This window comes from Xiphophorus hellerii, chromosome 15 (assembly GCF_003331165.1).
Source record: "Xiphophorus hellerii strain 12219 chromosome 15, Xiphophorus_hellerii-4.1, whole genome shotgun sequence".
NCBI classification, from domain to species: domain Eukaryota; kingdom Metazoa; phylum Chordata; class Actinopteri; order Cyprinodontiformes; family Poeciliidae; genus Xiphophorus; species Xiphophorus hellerii.
The window spans coordinates 3,345,665-3,366,290 of NC_045686.1; the positions used below are offsets into that span (position 1 = coordinate 3,345,665).

Sequence of the window (20,626 nt, forward strand, 5' to 3'; positions counted from 1 at the left end):
TTTGGTCAAAACAGGCCCTAACCAATCTAATTTCCTATGGTATTTAAAGGTATCATCAAAAATACGCAAGTTCCGCTGTAAACAATGAAATACAGCCTGTGCTGCCCTCTAGTTGACAGCCACGGTATACACCAAAACAAAAGTTTAACAACGAAAAGTTTCTCATTTTTAAGTATTTATTTATTCTCTTTAAGCAAAGAGACACTTACAGAAACAGAATCAATACCCATTATGATAACTGTTTAGGAAAAAAATGGCACAGAGTACATAAATTTATTATTTTGCCTCAGATGAATACTGGCAGCAGTGTTTTTCAGTAAAATTATAGTATGAGGTATTGATCATTCATACAAGTAACAGCTGAAAGTTATTTCAAGTCGGTTGTATTTGATTTTAGATGCTTCATATAAATGTATATTACTGTTTTCTATGAACATGGTGACACAAAACAATTGACAAGGAGCTCAGAATAACTGAGGAAATATTCGATTTTAAAACTTTTACAGTAGAAATGCTGAATGAGCAAACTTAAATTAACTTGTATTGCATATATTTCTGAAAAAACTGATTCATACAAGTTAAAAATGTGTGATATGATGAATGTAATTACCTGTAAATAAGATAAATAAATAACCATGTAAAACTTGGCTAAACAGCAGCAAAAATGGGTCCCTTTAAGGGCCAGTTTACATGCACGACCTGAGGCTGTGACAAATTATATTTGACCAAATCTCATACAAACACAAAATGGCGCTCAATGTAGAGGATTAACAAAACCTGTTGCATTGTTTAAAAAAAACAATTAAATTCTTTTAGATAAACATTTTACCTAAGAAATATAACAATTTGTGGAGAAAAATAATAATAAAAAAACATATTTAGGCAAAAAAAAAAGTTAATATTTGACCTTTTCATTCACTCATCAGTTAATCGTCTTCAAGTAGTTATGATTGCCGTCCCTTTTGGTGAAAGTTGCCTGAGATAAGAACATTTACTTTGTAGAAAATCAAAATGTAATGTGCCCAAATTCTTCCGGAAATCTTCACTCTGCTAGCGATGCACTAATATCTTAAAGTCGGACAGAAATGTGGGGGACGATGATCATCAGAGATGAAAACGTTGCCTTATTTTCATGCAACGTCTTAGTGCAAAAACATAGATCAACATCCAATCAAAACTGAGCCCAGATCTAGTTTGATCTCCGCTGGGTTTAAATTAAATTAATTTATTTACAATATCTGGCTTCGAACTGTGCAAAACTCCAGTAACATGTTTGTCAATTTAAAGGCTCTTCAGAGACACTGCAAAAACACAACATCTTGGTAGATTATTTCACTTATAAAAATACATTTTTCCCATTTTACAAGTGAAGTAATCTGCCAATAGAACTAAGACTTTTTCATCAATATTAAGAGATTATTTATGTAAAACAAACTCCAATTTCTTGCTGAAAAGTTACTTGTAAGTTAGTTTAGTCTTATTTCAAGTTTATTTACATGAGAAATTAGACCAAAAATACTTGGAAGGATTTTGTGTTTTTGCAGTGAAATTAATGGTGCATAAAAGGAACTTTAAAGCATCATAGGAGAAATTATCAACACAGTAAAATAAATTAATTTGTGTCTATTAGTGAAATGTTCCAGATTGTGGAACGTGATTCAGAGCGAACGTTTACCTCTGGTCCCCTTAACAAACGTTTCCCTAAACTTACAAGTTTGCCGTCACATAAAGGCCGCTCTGTGGGATCCAACAGGAACCAGTTCAGAGCGTCTTGGTGGGAGAAAGTCGAGCAGATAAAGTAAAAATTTATTATTCAGATTCACAGCGAAGTGCTCCTGTAACAGTCTGTCCTCAGAAGTCCATTCCTTCATCACTTTCACAGACATCAGATGGAGCGTCGGTACCAAAGTAACGATCCCCAAAGTTACCTGAGAAAAAGAGAAGAACATTAACATGTTTACCATGATTTCTCCTTAAAACTTTTTTATTCTCATAGAAAGAACTCCTGACTGTGTCTCTTCATCCTTTAAAACATCTAGCTAGCTCTGCTGTTTCTTTCCTGCTAAAGGTGAGCGATTTCTGTCCACTGTTGCCACATGCTTCTTCTGAATGAAGGGTTGCTGCAAAATCAACAGACACATTCAGCTGGAACCAAAGTTGCAACATTTGCTATAATTTCAGCTGCGGCGGTTCTCCTTCACGCTGCACTGTGCTAAACGAACCAAACTCATTGAAAACCTGTTCCCCTCCTCACCTGTGGTGGCGCTGTGCCACGAAGGAAACAACATAAAAACCTCAGAAAAAGACACTAGATGGAACTTAATTTTTCACAAAATCTAAACAAAATAGAGTAGCATCAGATTTTAGCGGTTAGAGGATTTTGATTTTGGTAAAAATCGAGCCAAGAGGTTGAATTTACCCAGAATTCACTGTGCTGTAGTCCAAACAAATGATATTTTTCAAAAATTTATTTTTATTTTTAATGAGAAACCCATTATTTAATTTGAAAATTGAATTCAGAGAAGTAAACAAGTTCAGCTCCTCACCGATTCCTGGAATGATGTGGAACTGGTCGTTGACCTCTTTGTCCACAGCGGTGGTGATGATGCGGACTTTAGGGAAAGCGTAGGCCACTGAGTGAACGCCCATCTCCGCCATGAGCAGGGAGAGCAGGAAGATCTTATCCTCGGCCACATCGTGGTCCTCCACGAGGAACAGAAAGAAAAACTAATCACAAATGATCAAAAACGGCTTTTTTCTTTTTAAAAAAAATACATTTTATAATATATAAAATATATTTTTATTTTATAAAAAGAAAACAAAAAGTTTTCCTTTTTTAAAAATTGTATTCATTTTAATTCTTTTGATATAAAATATATATTTTTTAAATAATGTAATTTTCATACTCATTAAAAAGAAAAATAATTTATCTTGTATTTATTATTACTCTATTATTTTACCATTTTTGAAATAAAAGAGAATAATTTTTCTTAGGGTAAAAACAGAAAGAGTCCTGGGAACAAAGCAGTGAACATTAAACATTTTACAAAATTCTACACGTAGAATACTAACAAAATTAATTAAACGTCCAAAACAATGTAAATCTTCTCAACCTTTGATATATTAGTATATTTATATTTCATCAAAGAAAAATATGAGAAAATAAGCAAATGACTTTAAATAAAAGTAAAAAAAAACAAAAGTCTGATGAACCTGAAATGTTTTAAGATGACTAAATTATTTTAGTAGCAACCAAGAGGCTTTATAAAGTAGGTTAAACATTATTTCACTAAAATGTTGAAAGAATGTTAAAGACTCAGTTATTTATTTTCGTTTTTTAAACATAAGTTAAAATGGAAGGTGAGAAATCTGATGAATTCGTCCTTCGCTATTCTTTTGCTTATTAACGATCTGTTTATTATTTCTCAGAAGTTTGAAAGTGAATCAAAAAAAATACTGAATATTTCTGATCAGAATTAAAAGTAAAAACATTAAAAAGTTTAAACTGGACCCACCAGCAGAACTCTGACAGCCATGAGAGCAGCGGCTCCGGTGGAGACGGTGCTGTCCATCAGGATCACGTAGTCCTCGCTGATCTCCTTCGGCAGGCGGAGGTAGTGAAGCTGCGGGAAGAACTCGGTAAGAACAAGACGCAGCCACCGAGACGCTGCTCACAAACACACAAACCTCCGGCTCCCCGGTGTCGTGGTTGGTCTGGATGAGGATCTTCCCCAGCCGGATGTCTTTGCAGACGGCCGTCAGAGCCTGCTCCATCGTCTCCCCGGCCCGCAGGATAGAAACGCCGGTGATCTTAACGGGACAAAAAGTAAGAAAACAACAATAATTTAGTCTGAAAGCTCCTGCTGAACAGGAAACAGGTCAAACTGCAGCTTTAACATCTGAATCTACTGCAATGGAGCAGAGCTATGTGAGCTACTGCCACTAGGGGGCAGCCTCAGGAAGATCTTTATCCAACATCTGGTTCAGTGAACAGATACTGTAAATGACTTACTAACCAGTTTAAATGATTAAAGTGACACATAAAATGTAGTTTTTAGAGAAATAAAAGCATAATAACTCATATATGCCAGGATATACAGTTAGAAACTCATAATTAAGACAAACATTCACTGCATCAGTTGGAGAGCCAGTAAATTGTAAAAGAAAATCTTTATAAAAACTAGTTATAAACTGAAACATGTTGAAAGATTATTTTTATTCCATGATAAACGAAAAAGAAAAGAATTCCAACTTTTCTCAAAATTCTGAATTTTTTTCTCTCAGAATTTTAAAGTACAAATTAGTTTGTACCTCGGCCACATCGTTAGTTTTTTTATTCAGTGGCCCTATCCTGAAATGTCAAGGCAGGACAGGTTAAAACAAAGAATGAAAAAGTAAATTATTATGGCCCCAACACACAACCCTGTGGTACACCGCAGAAAATGTCCTAACATTCAAACCTATACACAAAAGGTTTGAGCTGTAAAAGGATGGAAATGTCTCTCTGTTCAGGTTAAACTTGTAGAAAGAAAAGATTTTCATCTTCATTCATTTTATGGTTTGAATTGATTCTTGACTCATGCTAACGTTAAATTTGAAGGATAAAAATTGAAGTTTGATATGAATTTACAGCAGATATTTCTGTGTTAGATGATCGGAAACAATGGGATGGTGAATAAAGTTAATCTTATGTTGTTTTATTGAACTTCTCCAAATTTGCAATATAGTTCAGCTCTGTACTTTCCAGTTCAGCGTAAAGAACCGGAACCTTTTTAAAAGTTTCCTCTCTTCTTGGAGGTCCAGACACTGAATCAGTTCAGTAGAGAGTCGATGAGATTCTGATTCTTACTCTTTGACCGCTCAGCCTCTTTCCCTCGTAGACGGTGCCCTGAGGCGTCTCCACGGAAACGGGCTGGACGGGACAAAAACGGGCCGAAATCAGTTCCAACTAGAAGCCAAATGTTATTTTACACTTTAGTTGCTCCAGTGGCCAAGAAGGTCGGCTAATGTTGATGCTGAAAAGCCTCACCTTGAGAGGCAGGAAGGAGAGCGCATGTTCTATCAGCAGCCTCATTAATCTCTTGGAGTAAAAGATAAACTCGTCTCTGTTGGTCTCCTTGTTCCTACAAACACAAACAGGAAGTGTGCGACCTGCAGTTAAAACTCCTGAACGTTTTCCTGCATCAGGCATGAACCTGGGCTGCAGGAACAAACTGTTTGGTCAAACAGAAGCAGGTACTTCCTGTAAAGTGTGCGGCGGCGCGCTCTGACCTGATGATGGTGTGCATGCCGCGGACCTGAGGCGAGCTCTCCATCACGCTCAGGGTTTTGGGTAAAGGCTGACCCTGATGGGCCGACGCCAGAGCCGATCTGCAAGAAACAAACAGAAAAAAACAGAAAACATTGAGATTTCTTTATGCACAAGGTAATGTGAAAACGCCAAAGTTAGACTCAGACTTCAGAACAACAAACAGACGGATGGACGGACGGATGCTCTGATGGACAAATGAATGGATGAAGAGTACAGATATTTTTCCATCCCCAAACTTATTCAAATTTGTAAAATACTTCAACAGCAGCATAGGAACTAATTAAAGGAAATATAAAAAGCCAGTGCAGACATTTTAAGTACATGGTGTCAAAGTTTATTTGCATAAACTGCAAGTGTAACTGAATGACTTCTAAGTTGTTTAAATATAAATAAATTAGGTGAATATGGGTAATTATTATGCCAGTTAGAAGATAATACCAAACATTGCAGTTCAGGATTACAGAAACTATTTTTGTGCATAATTACCAGTCACGTTGAATATTATTTTATGCATTTCATGCATAAGACAAACACATTTTAATCATGGACTATTTATGGAAAATAAACCCCATTAATATTTAACTATTAAACAAATATTCAGTTTGAAAAGTGAAAAATATCAAATTTGCAGCTCCTGATCCACATATTTGAGGCCTCCTGTTGAGCTAAATAAAATTTTGTCCAAACAATAAAACAACCAACCAGTTTTTTTTTTAATATAAATAAATATAAAAGGGAAAATTCTTCAGTGTGTTTTAATGCACATGCAAGAAAAACTATTTTGTTCATCCTTTTATTTATGTCTTAACTTAGGTCAAATACTGTGTTTTTATTCTTTTTCATTTTATGGAAGTGAAAAAAGTACATTAATTATGTTTCTTAAAAAAATCTAAAAATGTAAATTAAAAAGCAGTGGTTTTATTTTTCAACGATAAAAGAGGCTAAATTATTAAAGTATGAATTTATAAAACTGGATAAGTTCTGTTTCTCCCCCTATAAATGGTCATGCAGCTTTTACAGATCTACAGAATTTTTTATTTAGTGGAGCAGGGCAAAAATGTGAACTACAGCAAACTGTTTCATAAAATGTGGAAAAACATGTTGATCCTAAAGAACAGTAGAGGAGCTGTGATTTTAAGATTCCCTTTGTTCAATCAGAACAGCATCTTCTCTAATTGTGCTGTAATCTACATGCAAAACAATAAAAGCAACCCTGAATATCCTCAAACACATGCAAAGTGCTGCAAAGCGTCAAAAATACTATTTGTCTGTTTCTGCTGCTCTCTTTACACTGTATTTTAAATTGTGCTCACTTTCTGCAAAAAATAAGTCGTGCATTTGTTTTATTTCACAAAAATGCAAATTAGGAAAAGTATTCTGCCAGCCAAGACTTGATAGATAAATGTCAAAAGAAAGCATGTTGCCTGAATTTACAGATAAAACATGCAACTACTATTGTAACAGGTTAGTAAGTTCGGAGTGGATGGAAACGGCAGGATTGTGCATCTTATATTTGAACAAAAGATGCAGAAGTCGGGCCTCACATATCCCAGCGAAGCTTCCTCTGCAGAACGCCACAAAGTACAGGAAAAAAAAAAAAAAAACACAAAAAAGGGAGAGAAAGAACATTTTGAGTGGTGGAAAGTTCTGACAGATCGGCGCTGTGCAACACTGAATAAAAACGCTGCAGCAATTCATCTAAGTGGGTTTAAATTGGATTCTCTTTGTTTTTATTCTGCTGAGATCTCACACCTGAAAGAGCAGCAGAGCTCCTCCACGTTTTACAAATGAATCTGATTTATGTCAGCATTTATTAACAGGGCTTCACGCAGATTAAATCAGAATAACTTGCCAAGACAAAAGACCTTAAGAGTCACGATTGTTGCCTTTTCTGCCAAATATTGGCTTTCCTGCAAACTAAGAGTTCACTCCATCGCTGTGTCTGCTTTGTGTTGCAGCAGGACTTCAAACTGATTTCTAACATAAAGCTGTTTTTTTAATCAAAAACAACTTGATGTGGTGTATAGAAGCAGATTCAGTGTCGGGCTGATTGTGTTTTGGTGTTGATTTGAGCAAACATGGCTGTAGGAAGCTAACTTTTAAAGCAGGTATATATATCATTAGTAAATGCTAAAGGTAATTTATGATGTAACTTATTTTGTTTGTTTTCAAGTAGAAAAAACAACGGCTGCTTGATAATGAAAAACCAAACATTTTGGTCCCAACTTTGGAATCAAGATGTTTTTTAAATTGCCTTGATTAGAAATTCTTAACGTTATATTGTGAACTGTTGTTTTTAGTTTGGCAGCAAGTAAAAATTTTATGTTTGTTGTCCAGCAGAAAGATTTTTTTAAATAATTTTTTTAAAAAGTTGCATTGAATTTTATGATAAAATATGATGGAAACTTCTGATCCTAAACGTCACTGCAGCATCTGATAACACCAGCAGCGAGTTTAGATTTTTGTCCTTACTCGTGGAAAAGGATGGCACAGTAAAATGATAACTGCATCTAAATTATCTGCAGTCTTAAATTACAATGAACAGCGAGCCACAACTTGAAAAACAAAACTATTTATTTAAATAAACACACGGATCTGTTTGTTACATGATTAAAATGTTTATCTAAGCGTAGCTGAACTGCATATAACTCTATTTTAGCGCCGTTATGCTAACTCTACTCATTTTATCAACTTAAAGTGAAAATTATTGAACCATTGTACACTACAAATTGCAAACAACTGTTTGATTACCCATTTTCTCTTTTCATAAAGATATTTTTGTGCAGTAGTCTTTTTTATTATTATTATTAAACATCATAAGCCTCAACCTGCCATTGGGACCAGCAATAGAAATTAGCTGCTTTGCAATAATACAATGCATTTGCATTTAAATGTTGTTTAATATGAAATGTTCCATTCTTAAAAAATAAGTAATGGCAGTTGTAAAATAAAAGAAGCATTTCTGTCATCTACTGGCATGAAGTGTTGACAAAAAGCTAATTTATGTGTCATATGATACGAACAAACTGACTGACAGCTCTGGTGCAGCTGAATTTATCAGTAAAAAGGGGAAGAGAAGTGAGCTAAACGTTTTCAAAGTTAGCAAAAGCGCTGAGCAAAAATGAGCTCCTTTAGCACATTAGCAGTAGTGTTTTGTTAGTTCGGCTGTCAAGAGAGGCTGTGTCTTGGAGATTGCTTTAAATAATCCAAATTTTTATACACTGTTCAACCTAGCTACATCTTTAACAGGTTTATAAGTAAAAGAGAGGTCAGGTGTGACGGTGGTTTAGCCAGTTCAATTAAATTTTTACATACTAAAACCCCAGTTATTAAAAAATAAAAAAGGTTTGACCGTATGGAGAAACAGGAAGTAGAGGGGAGTAAAGGTTTGGGTGTAATGAGAACGAAACTGTGAAATAAAAAGCTCTTACAGGCATACCTCACATTGATCTCACGCTGGAATGGTTACACAGCATTTAGCCAGGCAAGGAGGGGTCAGGCACATACAAGGACACACACAGAAACACACACAGTGAGCAAAATAAAAGACACTCAAACCTTTAAAGCAAAAACATTCTCAGCTGAAATGTGCGGCTCCACACACCCCGACAGCTCAGCCATGAATATTAATTTCATGTCTGGCTGAACAAAAACTCAACAGTGTCATAAATCAGATTTTAGTGAGTGTGACCATTTTATTTGATTGTGTAAAACGGGGTTGGAACCGCGAATGATTTCATCAGTTAGCTCAACAATGTGCTTGGTAGACTGAGCCAAAGCTTTGGCAGATAAACTCTCCATAAAGGTTGCTTTGAATTTCAGATGCAGCAGAAACTAACAGATGACTCAACCGTGGAGTAAACCCTTCCCCACGGTTTAACTGAAGAGAAAGTCTTCCTGCTACCAGAGGATTGAATAAAAGTTAAACTGAAGAATCTTTGACAGATATATTTTAACCCAGTCAGTTTGAAGGAGTGAGTTCTCTTGTTTTTTTTATTAGGAGATAAACGACTTTGCTGGTTTATCTTTAGTGTTTAGCATCATGAGCTGATTTAATAAAAATCTTGTGTCAAAGATTTTTATTAAGAGCTTTTTCTTGCTGTTTGCCAGGATTTTTGCCGCCTCGAGGGCGGGGCTAGGTCCACTCAGGCGTTTTTCACAACTGAATGGTTGCCATGGAGATTAAAGGACTTCTCAAACATGCGTGGAAGAATCAAGGCAACACTCCAGCTTTGTTTCGATGAGAGAAAAACTTTATAAAATGATAGAAACTAAAAAGAAAGTCGATTTTTACCTAAAACTGTCGATTTAAAGAGGAGCAGCAAAGGCAAATGAGGTGGATTAGCAACAACTGATGATGCCATCCAGGACATGCTACTATGAAAAGTCATCTTTACTGCCAAGAAGTTGAGCTGCTAGCAAACAGTGATCTTCAGTCAGAGGCCTCTTCAGACTCACTGCAACACTGACTGCTACCAGAGATCTTGATTCATTGAAGATACTTGGGTTATATGAGTTTGACAACATCTAATTTCTTTTTGGAATAAATAAAGTATTTTTGAACACAGTCGTTCACTCATACAAACTAAAGGGAAAGAAAATAGCAGTAAAAGCTACTTTTTAAGAAAGTGATGAATAAAACCATGTAACTTTCAAGTAAAGATATGTAATTTACTAATAATTTTTATTTTGCACATTTTGAAACTAAAGGAAAGTCAACGAGCTTCCTGTTCCATTCACGTTGCATACTGCAGGTGTCATGCAGTGAGTGTAACTGATGTGTTCTGCTGATGGCCGTGAATGAATATGTTGAAGGTGGAACAGATCATAGTTAGCTGTGGGTCATAAAAGTGAATGGATGGCAGAACAATGAGGAGAAGAAAGATGGAGGACACCTCTCCTCTCCGCGCGGCGCCATTAATCTGAGCTAACGACTACAGAGCCGCCGGACTGAGGTCAGCGAGGTGCAGCAGGAAGGAAGGAGGAACGAGACGAGGCAGACAGAGGAGCTTCACGAAACGCTTTAATAACCAAAACTTTGCACTTTGCTTGGAATGATTAACAATCAATATTTTCTTAAGAGGGAAAATCTTATTTATGCTACAGGAAGAGCTGGCTAACTGCCGCTTATGTGTTTTCTTTTGTTTCCTTTCCCTTAAAAAATAGCAGAAAATGAAAATGGAAGGAGATTTTTTTTTAAACTGATATACGGAAATTATTTGCTGCATTTGCTGTTGACATTTGAATTATTATCAGGAAATATCAAATTTTTCTTGAATTACTTTAGATTAAAATCTAAGCTGAGGGTGAAACTAAACCAAATTCTGTTTGTTTTTCTATTGCCATGAAACTTTTTGAACACAAAACGTACATCTTCCAAACATGTTTAAACAGTTAAGTTTAAATTTCATGCTGCAGAATATTTGAAAACAAAATAAAAAGTGACTTTTTTTGCACCTCGTATTGCAGATATCATGAGTAAGGTTTGCTAATACACTAAGAAAATGAAGAGAATAAGACCAACAGAATAACATCTGTTTATATTCACTGCTAGATGTTTTGGAAAATATATTTTTGGGATTTTTGCCACTATTTAGCAAAAGATGCCCAGTTCTGGTCCTCAGGTTTCCGAGTTTTGGATGATTTAGATGTTTTAATGCTTGAAAACATGAATATGGGGGTCAAACAGAGGGATGAGAAAACCGATAAATGGATCAAACTTTTCCTAATTTTTGGAGACAATGGTTCCGCAGTTTTTGCAGAAATGCTGTGTCGTGGTTTTCCTGTCGTACATCCGGCCAGGTTTGGAATAATTAATAAAATCCCATTTAAAAAAAGTGTTTTTGGCTTTTCAAGCAGGTTATCTTTTTCTTTCTGGCTTTAAAACCTGACAGCCATGCTCACATATCCACATTTTATCACTTTATTGTGGCGACGCAGCAAAATCCCGTCACAATGCTTCCCACCGACTGCAGACGGAAGCAGCTAAAAATGTTGATCTGATCTGAATAAAGCTGACTTTGTTTACATTGTTCCTCATACGAAAACAGCAAGAAGTGCAGGATCTGTAAGCGGCGAGTCTTATCAGGGCAGGGAGCTGAGGCAGCTCTTTTCAAACAAACAATTTGCCGCAGATCGAACTAAAACGTACTAAAACACCGGGAGAAACTGTGACTTGAGCCGAGTCAGCAAAACACAAACAAGTAGAGACCTTATTGGGAATCCTTACCTTCTCCAGCTGACTGTGGACATGCTGAACAATCAGATCCAAAGCTACAAAGTTTTCTCCACCTGAAGGGAAACACATCTAATGAGTAACTTTATTGAAAAAAGGCAATATTTGGTATTTATAGGACAGTTGAATGCATAAAGGCGAGTGACATCACTACTAACCTCTGGGTACCACAATGTCTGCCACCTGCACCGTTGGCTCGATGTACTGCTCGAAGGCCGGCTTCACAAACTTGTTGTACTGCTTGATGATGCCGTTGATGTCGCGCCCGCGCTGAGTGACGTCTCTCTTCAGCCTGCGGATCAGCCGGATGTCCGAGTCCGTGTCCACAAACACCTTCATGTCCAGCAGCTGCCGGGAAAAGGTCACAAAAAGACGTTCAGTTCGATTTTATCTGGCATTTCTGCTCCGATTTCTCCTTTTTCCATTTTAAAATCCTGAATTGCTTCAGAAATAAATTATGTTACTCATGTTTTTGCATCTAGATCAAAATAATCTGAGGTAGCTCTGTTATGACTGTTTTAAAATAATTTGTGAACATTGATAGTTTGTTTCTGTCAATTTGTAAAACAAAATTTGTGAAGTTAAACAGCAGGTTTGCATGCTCTTCTAACCTGTTTAAAAACAAACGAGAAATGACACTTTTTGATTTTTTGAATGTGCTTCCAATGCTAGAGCGTGATTGATCTTATGATTTTTTTAAATAGATTGACAGAACTTAATAGAAATTTAAATCTTTGTCTCTTATTTCTTACAACAAAACTCAATCCCAGTCAGACTAAACAGAGATAATTTGTTGTAAAGTCATCCTATAGATTCTGAATTGAATTAACTAGTTACCATACTGCTTCTGCTTTAATAGAGAGAATTAATGTCGGTATTTTTCCATTACATTCCCAGTTCCTGGCATCCTGCCCGTCTGGACGGGATCTGAACCCAGACCTGTATATTAGCTCTACAGATTAGCAGCTATAATTGGCTTCAGTTACTAGAAAGGACACAAAGCACAATTAATCACAGAGGACAATGGCTGCTACTGACTGAATAAGAGGGTAATCAGCAACAGAGACGGGTCTCAAGGGAGGCTGGCCGCCTTATCACCACAGTCCAGCGCACAAACACACAGAGGAGCCGACGCACAGCAGCAGGACTTATTTACCATTAGGAGCGCCGTCCCTTTAATTCTTATGGATTTTCAATGACCATAAACAGGCTTTCAATAAAAGAGCAAATCAATTTTCTGTTTAAAGGCAAATCTCTTCACATAAAGAGGCTTCAGGCAGCAGATTCAATCTTCACTTTGATTCTGCAATAAGACGTCAAACAAAGAAAAACCCAAGAAAATAAAGGAGTTTAAATGGACAGAAGATAATATTGCTACAAAATTATGACAATGACAATATATCGTAAATATATCGTCATCGCAATATCAGTGAGTGCATATCCACGTTTAGAGAGCAATATATTCTTGTGCAAAATGAAATACTTGGTCAACTAGAGTTTCAAAATGCCAAATATTTACCAATATTACTGACAGCACAAGATTTTCTAACATCATGCAGCCTTAAACTACACATTTCTTAGTAGATAATCTGCCTATTATCCTGTTACACCTGCAAAAATATTATAATCAATAATTAGATGAAGCTAATAAACAGGAACATGATTTCTGCATCAACTAAACTGATCAGCTTCATTGTGTCACAAAGAAATCTAAACTGGAAGTTGAATCAACTCCAAAAACTTTTATCTGTTTACCGTCTATAATATGTGCAACATGCAAACAGACAAAAAGAAAAAAGTAAAGAATAATATATATATTTCTTTACCTTCAGTAGCTCCTTGTTGGCAAAGGCCAGGATGCCCTCAAAGATAACCACATTGGCTCCATAAACTGTTTTCTGTCACAGAGATGAAAAATAAAAGGAAGAATAAAGATTTTATTGTTTATGTCGTCAGTCTAAAGGTCCACAAAGATAACAAGACAGTTTCTGAATTGTAGAAGGAGCTGAAATCCTAAAAGTTGTTCAAATGAAGATATTCTGCAATTTTAAAAACTGAGCATAAAACTGAAAGTGCAGACGATGAAAAGCAGCTTCGCTTTACTGGAGCTGTTCAAGACTCAGATGATTTCCAGTTATTTATTGTCTGCTCCCAGTTCTCTGAGGTGAGATAAGGAGATGAATTATGATTTTTATCCTTACAAAGCAGATATTTAAAAGCTTTATGTTACAAGATAAAAAGAAAATATTTCATGATTACTCAGTACAAGACAAAATATTGTCCAATACGACTCAGATAAGAGTATTTTTCCCTTAACGTTTGCACATTTCTAACCAGTAATTCAGATTTAGTAGAAAATAATCAGATATCAGAGATAAGTGGCCGTGTGACATTCTGCAGAAAACATAAATAAACTCCAAAGTTTTCCAGACTATGTAGGGAAGAGATTTTATTATTGGTATTATTGCAGGTACAGTTCAATAGATGTTGTAAACATGTGGTCGAGTTCAAGGAAATAACTAAAATATTGAAGGAAAAACAGCAGAAAATACCAAGAAATGAGGAGCAAGAAGACTTTAGGATCACTGTTTGTCACAAACTCATGACTAAGGAACCCAGCAGTGTACATTGATTTAAGAATGATTTAGAATCTCTTTAATGTTTGTAGCAAAACAACAAAAAAAACCCAGAAGGTCAAGTTTAAACAAATAGCAGTAAAAATGTGGAAATTCAGGAAGCAGCTCAGGAGTAGAAACTGTAACCGAGGCTGCAGCAGAGCAGCTCGGCCAACACTTCGACACTTAATTACATTCAGCTGCGTACAAAAGGGCCATAAAATGATCCCAGAGTCGCCGGCCGAGATGGCCGATTTCCCATGAGGTGTTGTGCCAGTCAGCCATGAAATTACACGGCGACAAAATAAAGAGTAGATGTCAGAGAGACGCAATGCTACAGAAACGCTCTCAGATGGAGATTTTTCTGTGTTTTCTGTGGTTGTTGTTGGGGAAAATGAAGCTTTAATTGTCAGCAAACTGGCTGGTAGAATTTCAAAAAGTATTTTTACTACAGTCGTTATTTTCTCACCCATTCTTTGCGCCGGCTGTGGCTGGTGAAGTCGTACACTGGCACTTTGATGCTTTTCCCCTTCTTCAGCTTCCTGAGGACGGTGATGAGCAGATCGAAGTCGAAGGCGTCGGGGTGATCGAAGTTGTACTCGTTTTTAGCAGCGAGCTCCTGCTCTTCTTTGTTCAACACCTGAGACACAAACAAACCAGAGCAGCAATAAAACAGGTGACTCTGATCAGCTCACATTCACACCTGTTCAGACTTCATAATGTGAAAATACTATTTCCTTAACTGTAGCATGTAAAAAAAGAAAGTAGGGATGCCCTCTGAAAAGTTGCTTTACTAAAAATACCAAGAACAAGCGATAATGTTTTTCTTTATCTAAGAAGTTTAGACTTCAAATTGTTAGAAATGCCTGAGGATAAGCGCAACAAATGGCTCAATGAAGTTATTTTAGTCTTATGATTTCACAATATTGTCCCCATAAACAATTGAAATAGTTTTTCTTCACTTGATCTGGAAAAACGAAACAAATTCACAAAAGTTTATCGTACAAAATAAATTATTTGTTTATGAAAAGTGTTGGGAACAAAGGATTTTTCTTTGTATTGGAATAAAGTCATAAAATTACCAGAATAAAGTTGTAATATTACAAAATTATAACATTACAACTTTACTCTCATGCAGGTTTGTTCTTGTCATTTTATTACTTTATTCTCATAACTTTTTTATTCTTCTTAGTATGGCCCTAACACGCCGTCGTACATTTGGTCGAAAATGATGAAAAAGCAAATATTTTCCAAACTGAACAGTCTAAGCAAACGCTACTGGAAACTTAAAGCAAATTATTCCATTAAAAAACTGAAAAACATAAAATATAGTTATATTTACAAATCAACAAAACAAAAATACATTTATAGAACTCAGCATTGCAGATCAATCGATCAAGTTTATTTGTAAAGCACATTTCAGCAACATGGCAGATCAAAGTGCTTTATATCATAAAAACACTAAAATACAAAGTTATTGAACACACAGTCAATGACTGACTGTTTAATCTTGAGCTGCAGGAATTGCTGCACAAATATTCTGCATGTTTTCCTTTCAATATTCCTCTTTGTAACCTTTAGTCACATATTAAAGGGATAAATTTAACAAACATTTTCTACTTGGTGTTAGAAGAAAGTGAGAAAAGAACCAAAAAACATCGATTTCACTCCATCTTGCTGAAATCAGCAAAGGGGCAGGGAAGGTGGGTGAATCAATTCAGTGGAATATGATTTATCATCTGCGTTTGTTTTCAAATCAAAAGCTAATGAACTATCAGAGAACACTGGGGGTAAACGGTTATCGAAGGCATCTTATTGCTCAGAGTGAATCTGCAAATTTACTGCTGAAGACGCTATGAATCAAAGCTTGTCGTTCTGTTTTTTAATTACGCAGAGTGTAATTACCTTGTAGAAGGAGTCCATGGAAAGCAGAACCACCCAGGGAACATCCAGAGCTTCGATGATCTTATTGGCCACTGTGGTTTTTCCTGAGGCACTTCCTCCACACAGACCTGCAGGAGCACGAAACACAAACAGCAGCAGCTCTAATTAACGAAGACAAATGTGCTGCTAGAAAAATAGTTCAAGAACTAAATAAATACAACACTTTCATCATATAGTTATATGACATATCACTTCTTTATTCAATTGTTCTGCAGCAACAGACACCATATATGACAAACTGGTATAATGAGAGATTTTTAGATGTTAAATTCGCTAAAATTTGAATTTCCTTAGACTTGCAATGTTCCTTTGTACTATTTGGCCCAAAACGAGGGATTGGCTGCATTTCCATTACGAATGCATGCAACACTTTGTCAATATTCCGCTAATGTCGACGAAACAGTTTCACAATTGTGTTGTTTCCGTTACATAAGAAACACAAATAAAGTTTGTTCATGTGCCGTTATTAAAAAACACGCCGCACCTTCGTCCTCCACTTCCTGATCATGTGACTCGTGTGATGAAAAAAAAAAAAAATTCTGTAATTTGTGTATTTTTTCTAAAAAAAAAAAAGAAACTGAGGGAAAAAATAAATCAATGAAAATTGGAAATTGAATCTGGTATTTAAAAAAAACTGATTTTATTTTTTAAGCCATATCACTTCAAAAAATAAAATACAGGTGTACCTGTATGTAAAAAATAATAATAATAATAACAATTACGTAATTTTTTTTTTTTTTTACACGTTAATCAATCAAAATAAACAAATTAAACTCCCGACCCTAGAAAAAGCAGAAGAGGTGAAAAATAGCAATGGTCAGACCCCAGTTAACACAAAAATCAGAATGGACTGGGTTCCAGGAGAGTAGGGCTCCCAGCTGAGACAAGCACACACATCTCCAAATTGTGCATAGACTGCTAATACTATGTTAATTCCATTGTTTAAAGTGACCTGCAAGGCTCCATTCTTGGGCTGTCTTCATTTACAGATTCACAGGACGACGGTCCGGTAGAGCTGGAGCGAAGTAAAGCGTCTGCAAAAACTATTCAACTTGTCTGATGTTTCACCCTTTTTATTGCTGTTACAAATCAGTCAAAATTTGGCTTTTTTGACAAAGAAAATCATTTAAAGTAAAAATTAAAACAGATTTCTACAAAATAATTACAATTACATAAAAATATGTAACATAAAATAAGTCACTTTAAGCAAAACACTTATTTTACCGGATTAAAAAAAATGCTGCTTGTTTCTATTTTTAAGTTCAGCTGTGTTACAGAAACACTTTTTCCTTTTATTTCACCTAAACATGTTTTAAAGTCACCCAGCTGTGAAAGCTGCTCTGCTGCAACACAACAAACCCTGTTTTCTATTAGCAATAAAAACCCAATTGTTAAAAAAAGATGGCAGACAGAGTTTTACCTCCTTCCATTTCCATTTCTTTTATTTTCTTCCCATTTTATCGTTTTAGTTGTAATTCTTTTCCTCTTTCGCTCCCTTCTCCATCTTGCACCAAATTTTACTACATCTTCTTCCGCGCAGGTCTGACCAGTTTTCTGCTGCTCTTTTCAGCAGTGTGTGAAATTGGGACCAGTCACTACGCTCCATTGGCGATAACAGATTGCAGACTGAAGAGAACGTCCACCTCTCCTTCCCACCGGTCTGATGAGTTTATTCACGCTACGGCGCTCCGTGGATGTCAAACACGCACACCTGGAGCTCACTCCACAGCTGCTGGGAAGCTCGCTGACTTGGATGTTTTACTGTGCAGATCAGTATGATGTGTCGCCATAAATGCTCATACAGAAAGTAACCATTAGATTACGGTTGGCTAAACTTACAGCTGTAGCAAAAAAGGTTTGAGCATGACAGAAATATTGTTTGTTCCTTTAATGGTATTATTTATTCTGAAACTCAATATGAAGAAAACTGAGTTTCTTTTATTGAGAAATTTATGTGGTTTAAGCAGGACACCGGCCCTAAAGCTCTGGAGTTTGACACCTGCAAGGAAAATAAAACTGAAATGTTCTGGTTTTATCAGCCTCAATAATCTTAGGTTGTTTTCACACCTGATATGTTACATTTTTACTGCGGTTCGCTTTCACACTGAACTGGGTCAAGCAAACCAAATTGTTCAAACGCCTGTTCTCCTCCTCGCCTGTGGGGGCGCTGCACCAAGAACCACTGAAGGAAACAACACAAAAACCTCTGAAGAAGACATGAGCGCAACTTCCTCCTAGAGCTAAAATAATTAATCAAATTAATCGTCATGAATCAATTATTGAAATAATCATAACTAATTTAGTAATCGATTAATCCTCAGTGCAAATGACAGTAAAACATAAGAAAATGATCAAATCTATAGTTTGACTACGGTAAAACTTAAAAAACCTGCAACAAACCTCATTTCAAATGGCTCAGACAGTGCAATTAGAAATGTTAAATATAATATAAAATAAATAATTAAACATGCTCTTTTTCTAATTCTATGCTTGATAGCCGATCAGATATTAAGATCGGATTGGTGAATAGATTGTAGTTTATAAGTACTAAATATTTGCGTAAATTATTCATTTTAAACACATTTAAATGGGTCTTTGGTGACGATGGAAAACAAACCAACCACCAGGAGAACTCTGGTTTATGAAGCAGACGGCGTTTGTTCTCCTCACCGATGACGAAGGCCTCTTTGAAGGTGGTCCCGGTGACATTGTACCACGGTGGTCTGCCCGCGGTGTAGATGGTCCTCTTGTTGGTCCTCAGCAGCGGAGGCTCCGTCTTGGACTGGCTAGTGGTCCGTTTACGTGGCGACAGCGACGGGGTCAGAGGACAGCAGGGGACCCGGTTGGAGAGACCGTCCATGGAATCTTCTCCGCTCCCGCTGCGTTTAGAGGGAGAGGCATCGATAAGCAGACAGCTCGCCAAAACATGACCAGTGGTTGTACAGTTCATTAAGAGGATTGGATGGGATGTTTTTGCCATCAGAGATGCCTTTTTGGTTCATATGTGACCCCCTGCTGCTCCCTTAACGGCATTTCAAGTATTACAATATACATGCAGGTTCAGCTGATACTACAACATTGTAAAATTGTGGACTTGCACATAAATTGTTGTTCTGCAGAGAGGAAGGAAGAAACATTTTCACTGGAATGTCTCCATGAGGACTCTCTGCAGTCAGACCTTTGGTATCGGTGTGACTGAGGGAGAGGAAGGAAGAACTTGCCGATCCTCCCCAGGAAAACACACCGTTGCCCAGGAAACAGCGTGACATCGAGTGGGGAGATCACCATTCACATGAGTAAGGCTGTCATCATTTGGCTCGGTTTGTGGAACGATATCTCACCAATCCTCAGTGAAAAGTTTCTCTCTTTGGAAGAGAAGCAAGCAAAACCAAAGCACATGTTTCCAATTAAAGTCCCAATGTTTATATTTGGATTGGTAGGACAGAAGCAATGTTACTCCTAATATGTAGATAGTGTCTACAGCATGTGATTAATATCAATAATGCATCTGATATAATAATCTATATATGGAATATTCACTGAACTCAGATCCAGAACCTCAAGGCATTCTGGGAGAAAATGATTTACCTTCTCAACTTCTCACAGTGAGCTAAGCTAGCCTACCCACTCAATCTTTGGTTACCTAGCAACAACCTGCTGAGTGACAGCAGGTTGTTGTTGTTTCAAGTTGTTGTCACAGTTCAATGTGAAACCAAAACTGCTTAAAAAGAAGAAAACAATGGTGTGGAGAGAAAACTAGATAAAAAAGAAAAGGTTACACCCCCAGTTTGGCAAAATGTCAGATATTTAAAACAAAAAATACTAATCAACAATTATCTATATATCGACTCATATGAAATGCGTTAATTCAGCCATAATGTCCAGGTCTACTCTAATGGATGATAGTATTAGTGGTTTTTCATATTTACACGTCACCTTTGTCTGATTATAATTTAGTTGATCTGAAACAAAAACGTAAGGAGGTAAATACTTTTTCACAGTACCTTGAAAGATATTAAAATAAAAAAAAATTAACACGTCCTTATTGAATATTTGCAGTGATATTAAATATATTATTGTTTTTTTTTCTCTTTTGTTCTCCCAGCAGCCACGCTGACACAATGCGTGGGTCTGACGGAGAAGGAAAGCTAGCTAGCTAGCTAGCTGCGTTAGCAGGATAAAAACGATCCGTTCAGGGATCCAACAGCCGCAGCAGGCACTCCATCCTCCCGACAGGGTTTTCTCACCTGTCGGTCCTCAACATCGACCTATCCGCGTCCTCTCCCCCATCTGACGGCTGCTCGCCCGGCTTACTGTCGAGGATAATCGCTGCTGCCATAACAGCTCGGCGCGGAAACCAAACACTGGGTGCGTGATGACGTCAGAAGACGTAAAGTGATGTTGTGTTTATGGAAGTCGGAGAACGTCGGTAACTTAACCTCAACTGTAAGAATGAAACATATTATGCTCATTGAATTATAAAAGCTTTCTTACTTTAATAACTACAATAATAAAAAGGCA

General features: G+C 36.6%; 1 protein-coding gene across 3 annotated transcripts; it reads right to left on the reverse strand.

Moving 5' to 3' along the window:
• Nucleotides 1-1,597: 1,597 nt before the first annotated feature.
• Nucleotides 1,598-20,474, reverse strand: LOC116734125 (uridine-cytidine kinase-like 1). 3 transcript variants are annotated; one of them, XM_032585299.1, is made up of 15 exons: nucleotides 20,353-20,474; nucleotides 18,776-18,984; nucleotides 16,067-16,173; nucleotides 14,631-14,801; nucleotides 13,373-13,444; nucleotides 11,705-11,894; nucleotides 11,541-11,602; nucleotides 6,856-6,875; nucleotides 5,272-5,370; nucleotides 5,030-5,123; nucleotides 4,850-4,912; nucleotides 3,688-3,810; nucleotides 3,516-3,623; nucleotides 2,547-2,703; nucleotides 1,598-1,928 (listed from the first exon to the last, which is right to left on the reverse strand). In XM_032585299.1, the coding sequence occupies exons 1-15, from the start codon at nucleotides 20,442-20,444 to the stop codon at nucleotides 1,852-1,854; spliced, it is 1,644 nt and encodes a 547-aa protein (XP_032441190.1). In that variant the 5' UTR covers nucleotides 20,445-20,474; the 3' UTR covers nucleotides 1,598-1,851. The 3 variants fall into 3 exon arrangements, with proteins under 3 accessions (XP_032441190.1, XP_032441191.1, XP_032441192.1); XM_032585300.1 differs by lacking the exon at nucleotides 6,856-6,875 and adding an exon at nucleotides 8,751-8,767; XM_032585301.1 differs by lacking the exons at nucleotides 1,598-1,928; nucleotides 6,856-6,875.
• Nucleotides 20,475-20,626: the final 152 nt, after the last annotated feature.

Bases quoted from the DNA above. Each gene is read 5' to 3' on its own strand.
- LOC116734125 (XM_032585299.1), bottom strand. From the start codon at position 20,444: ATGGCAGCAGCGATTATCCTCGACAGTAAGCCGGGCGAGCAGCCGTCA. The intron at 11,603-11,704 runs GTTAGTAGTGAT...GTTTCCCTTCAG, and splicing joins AGACATTGTGGTACCCAGAG to GTGGAGAAAACTTTGTAGCT. The intron at 3,811-4,849 runs GTAAGAATCAGA...TGTCCCGTTAAG, and splicing joins AGAGGCTGAGCGGTCAAAGA to ATCACCGGCGTTTCTATCCT.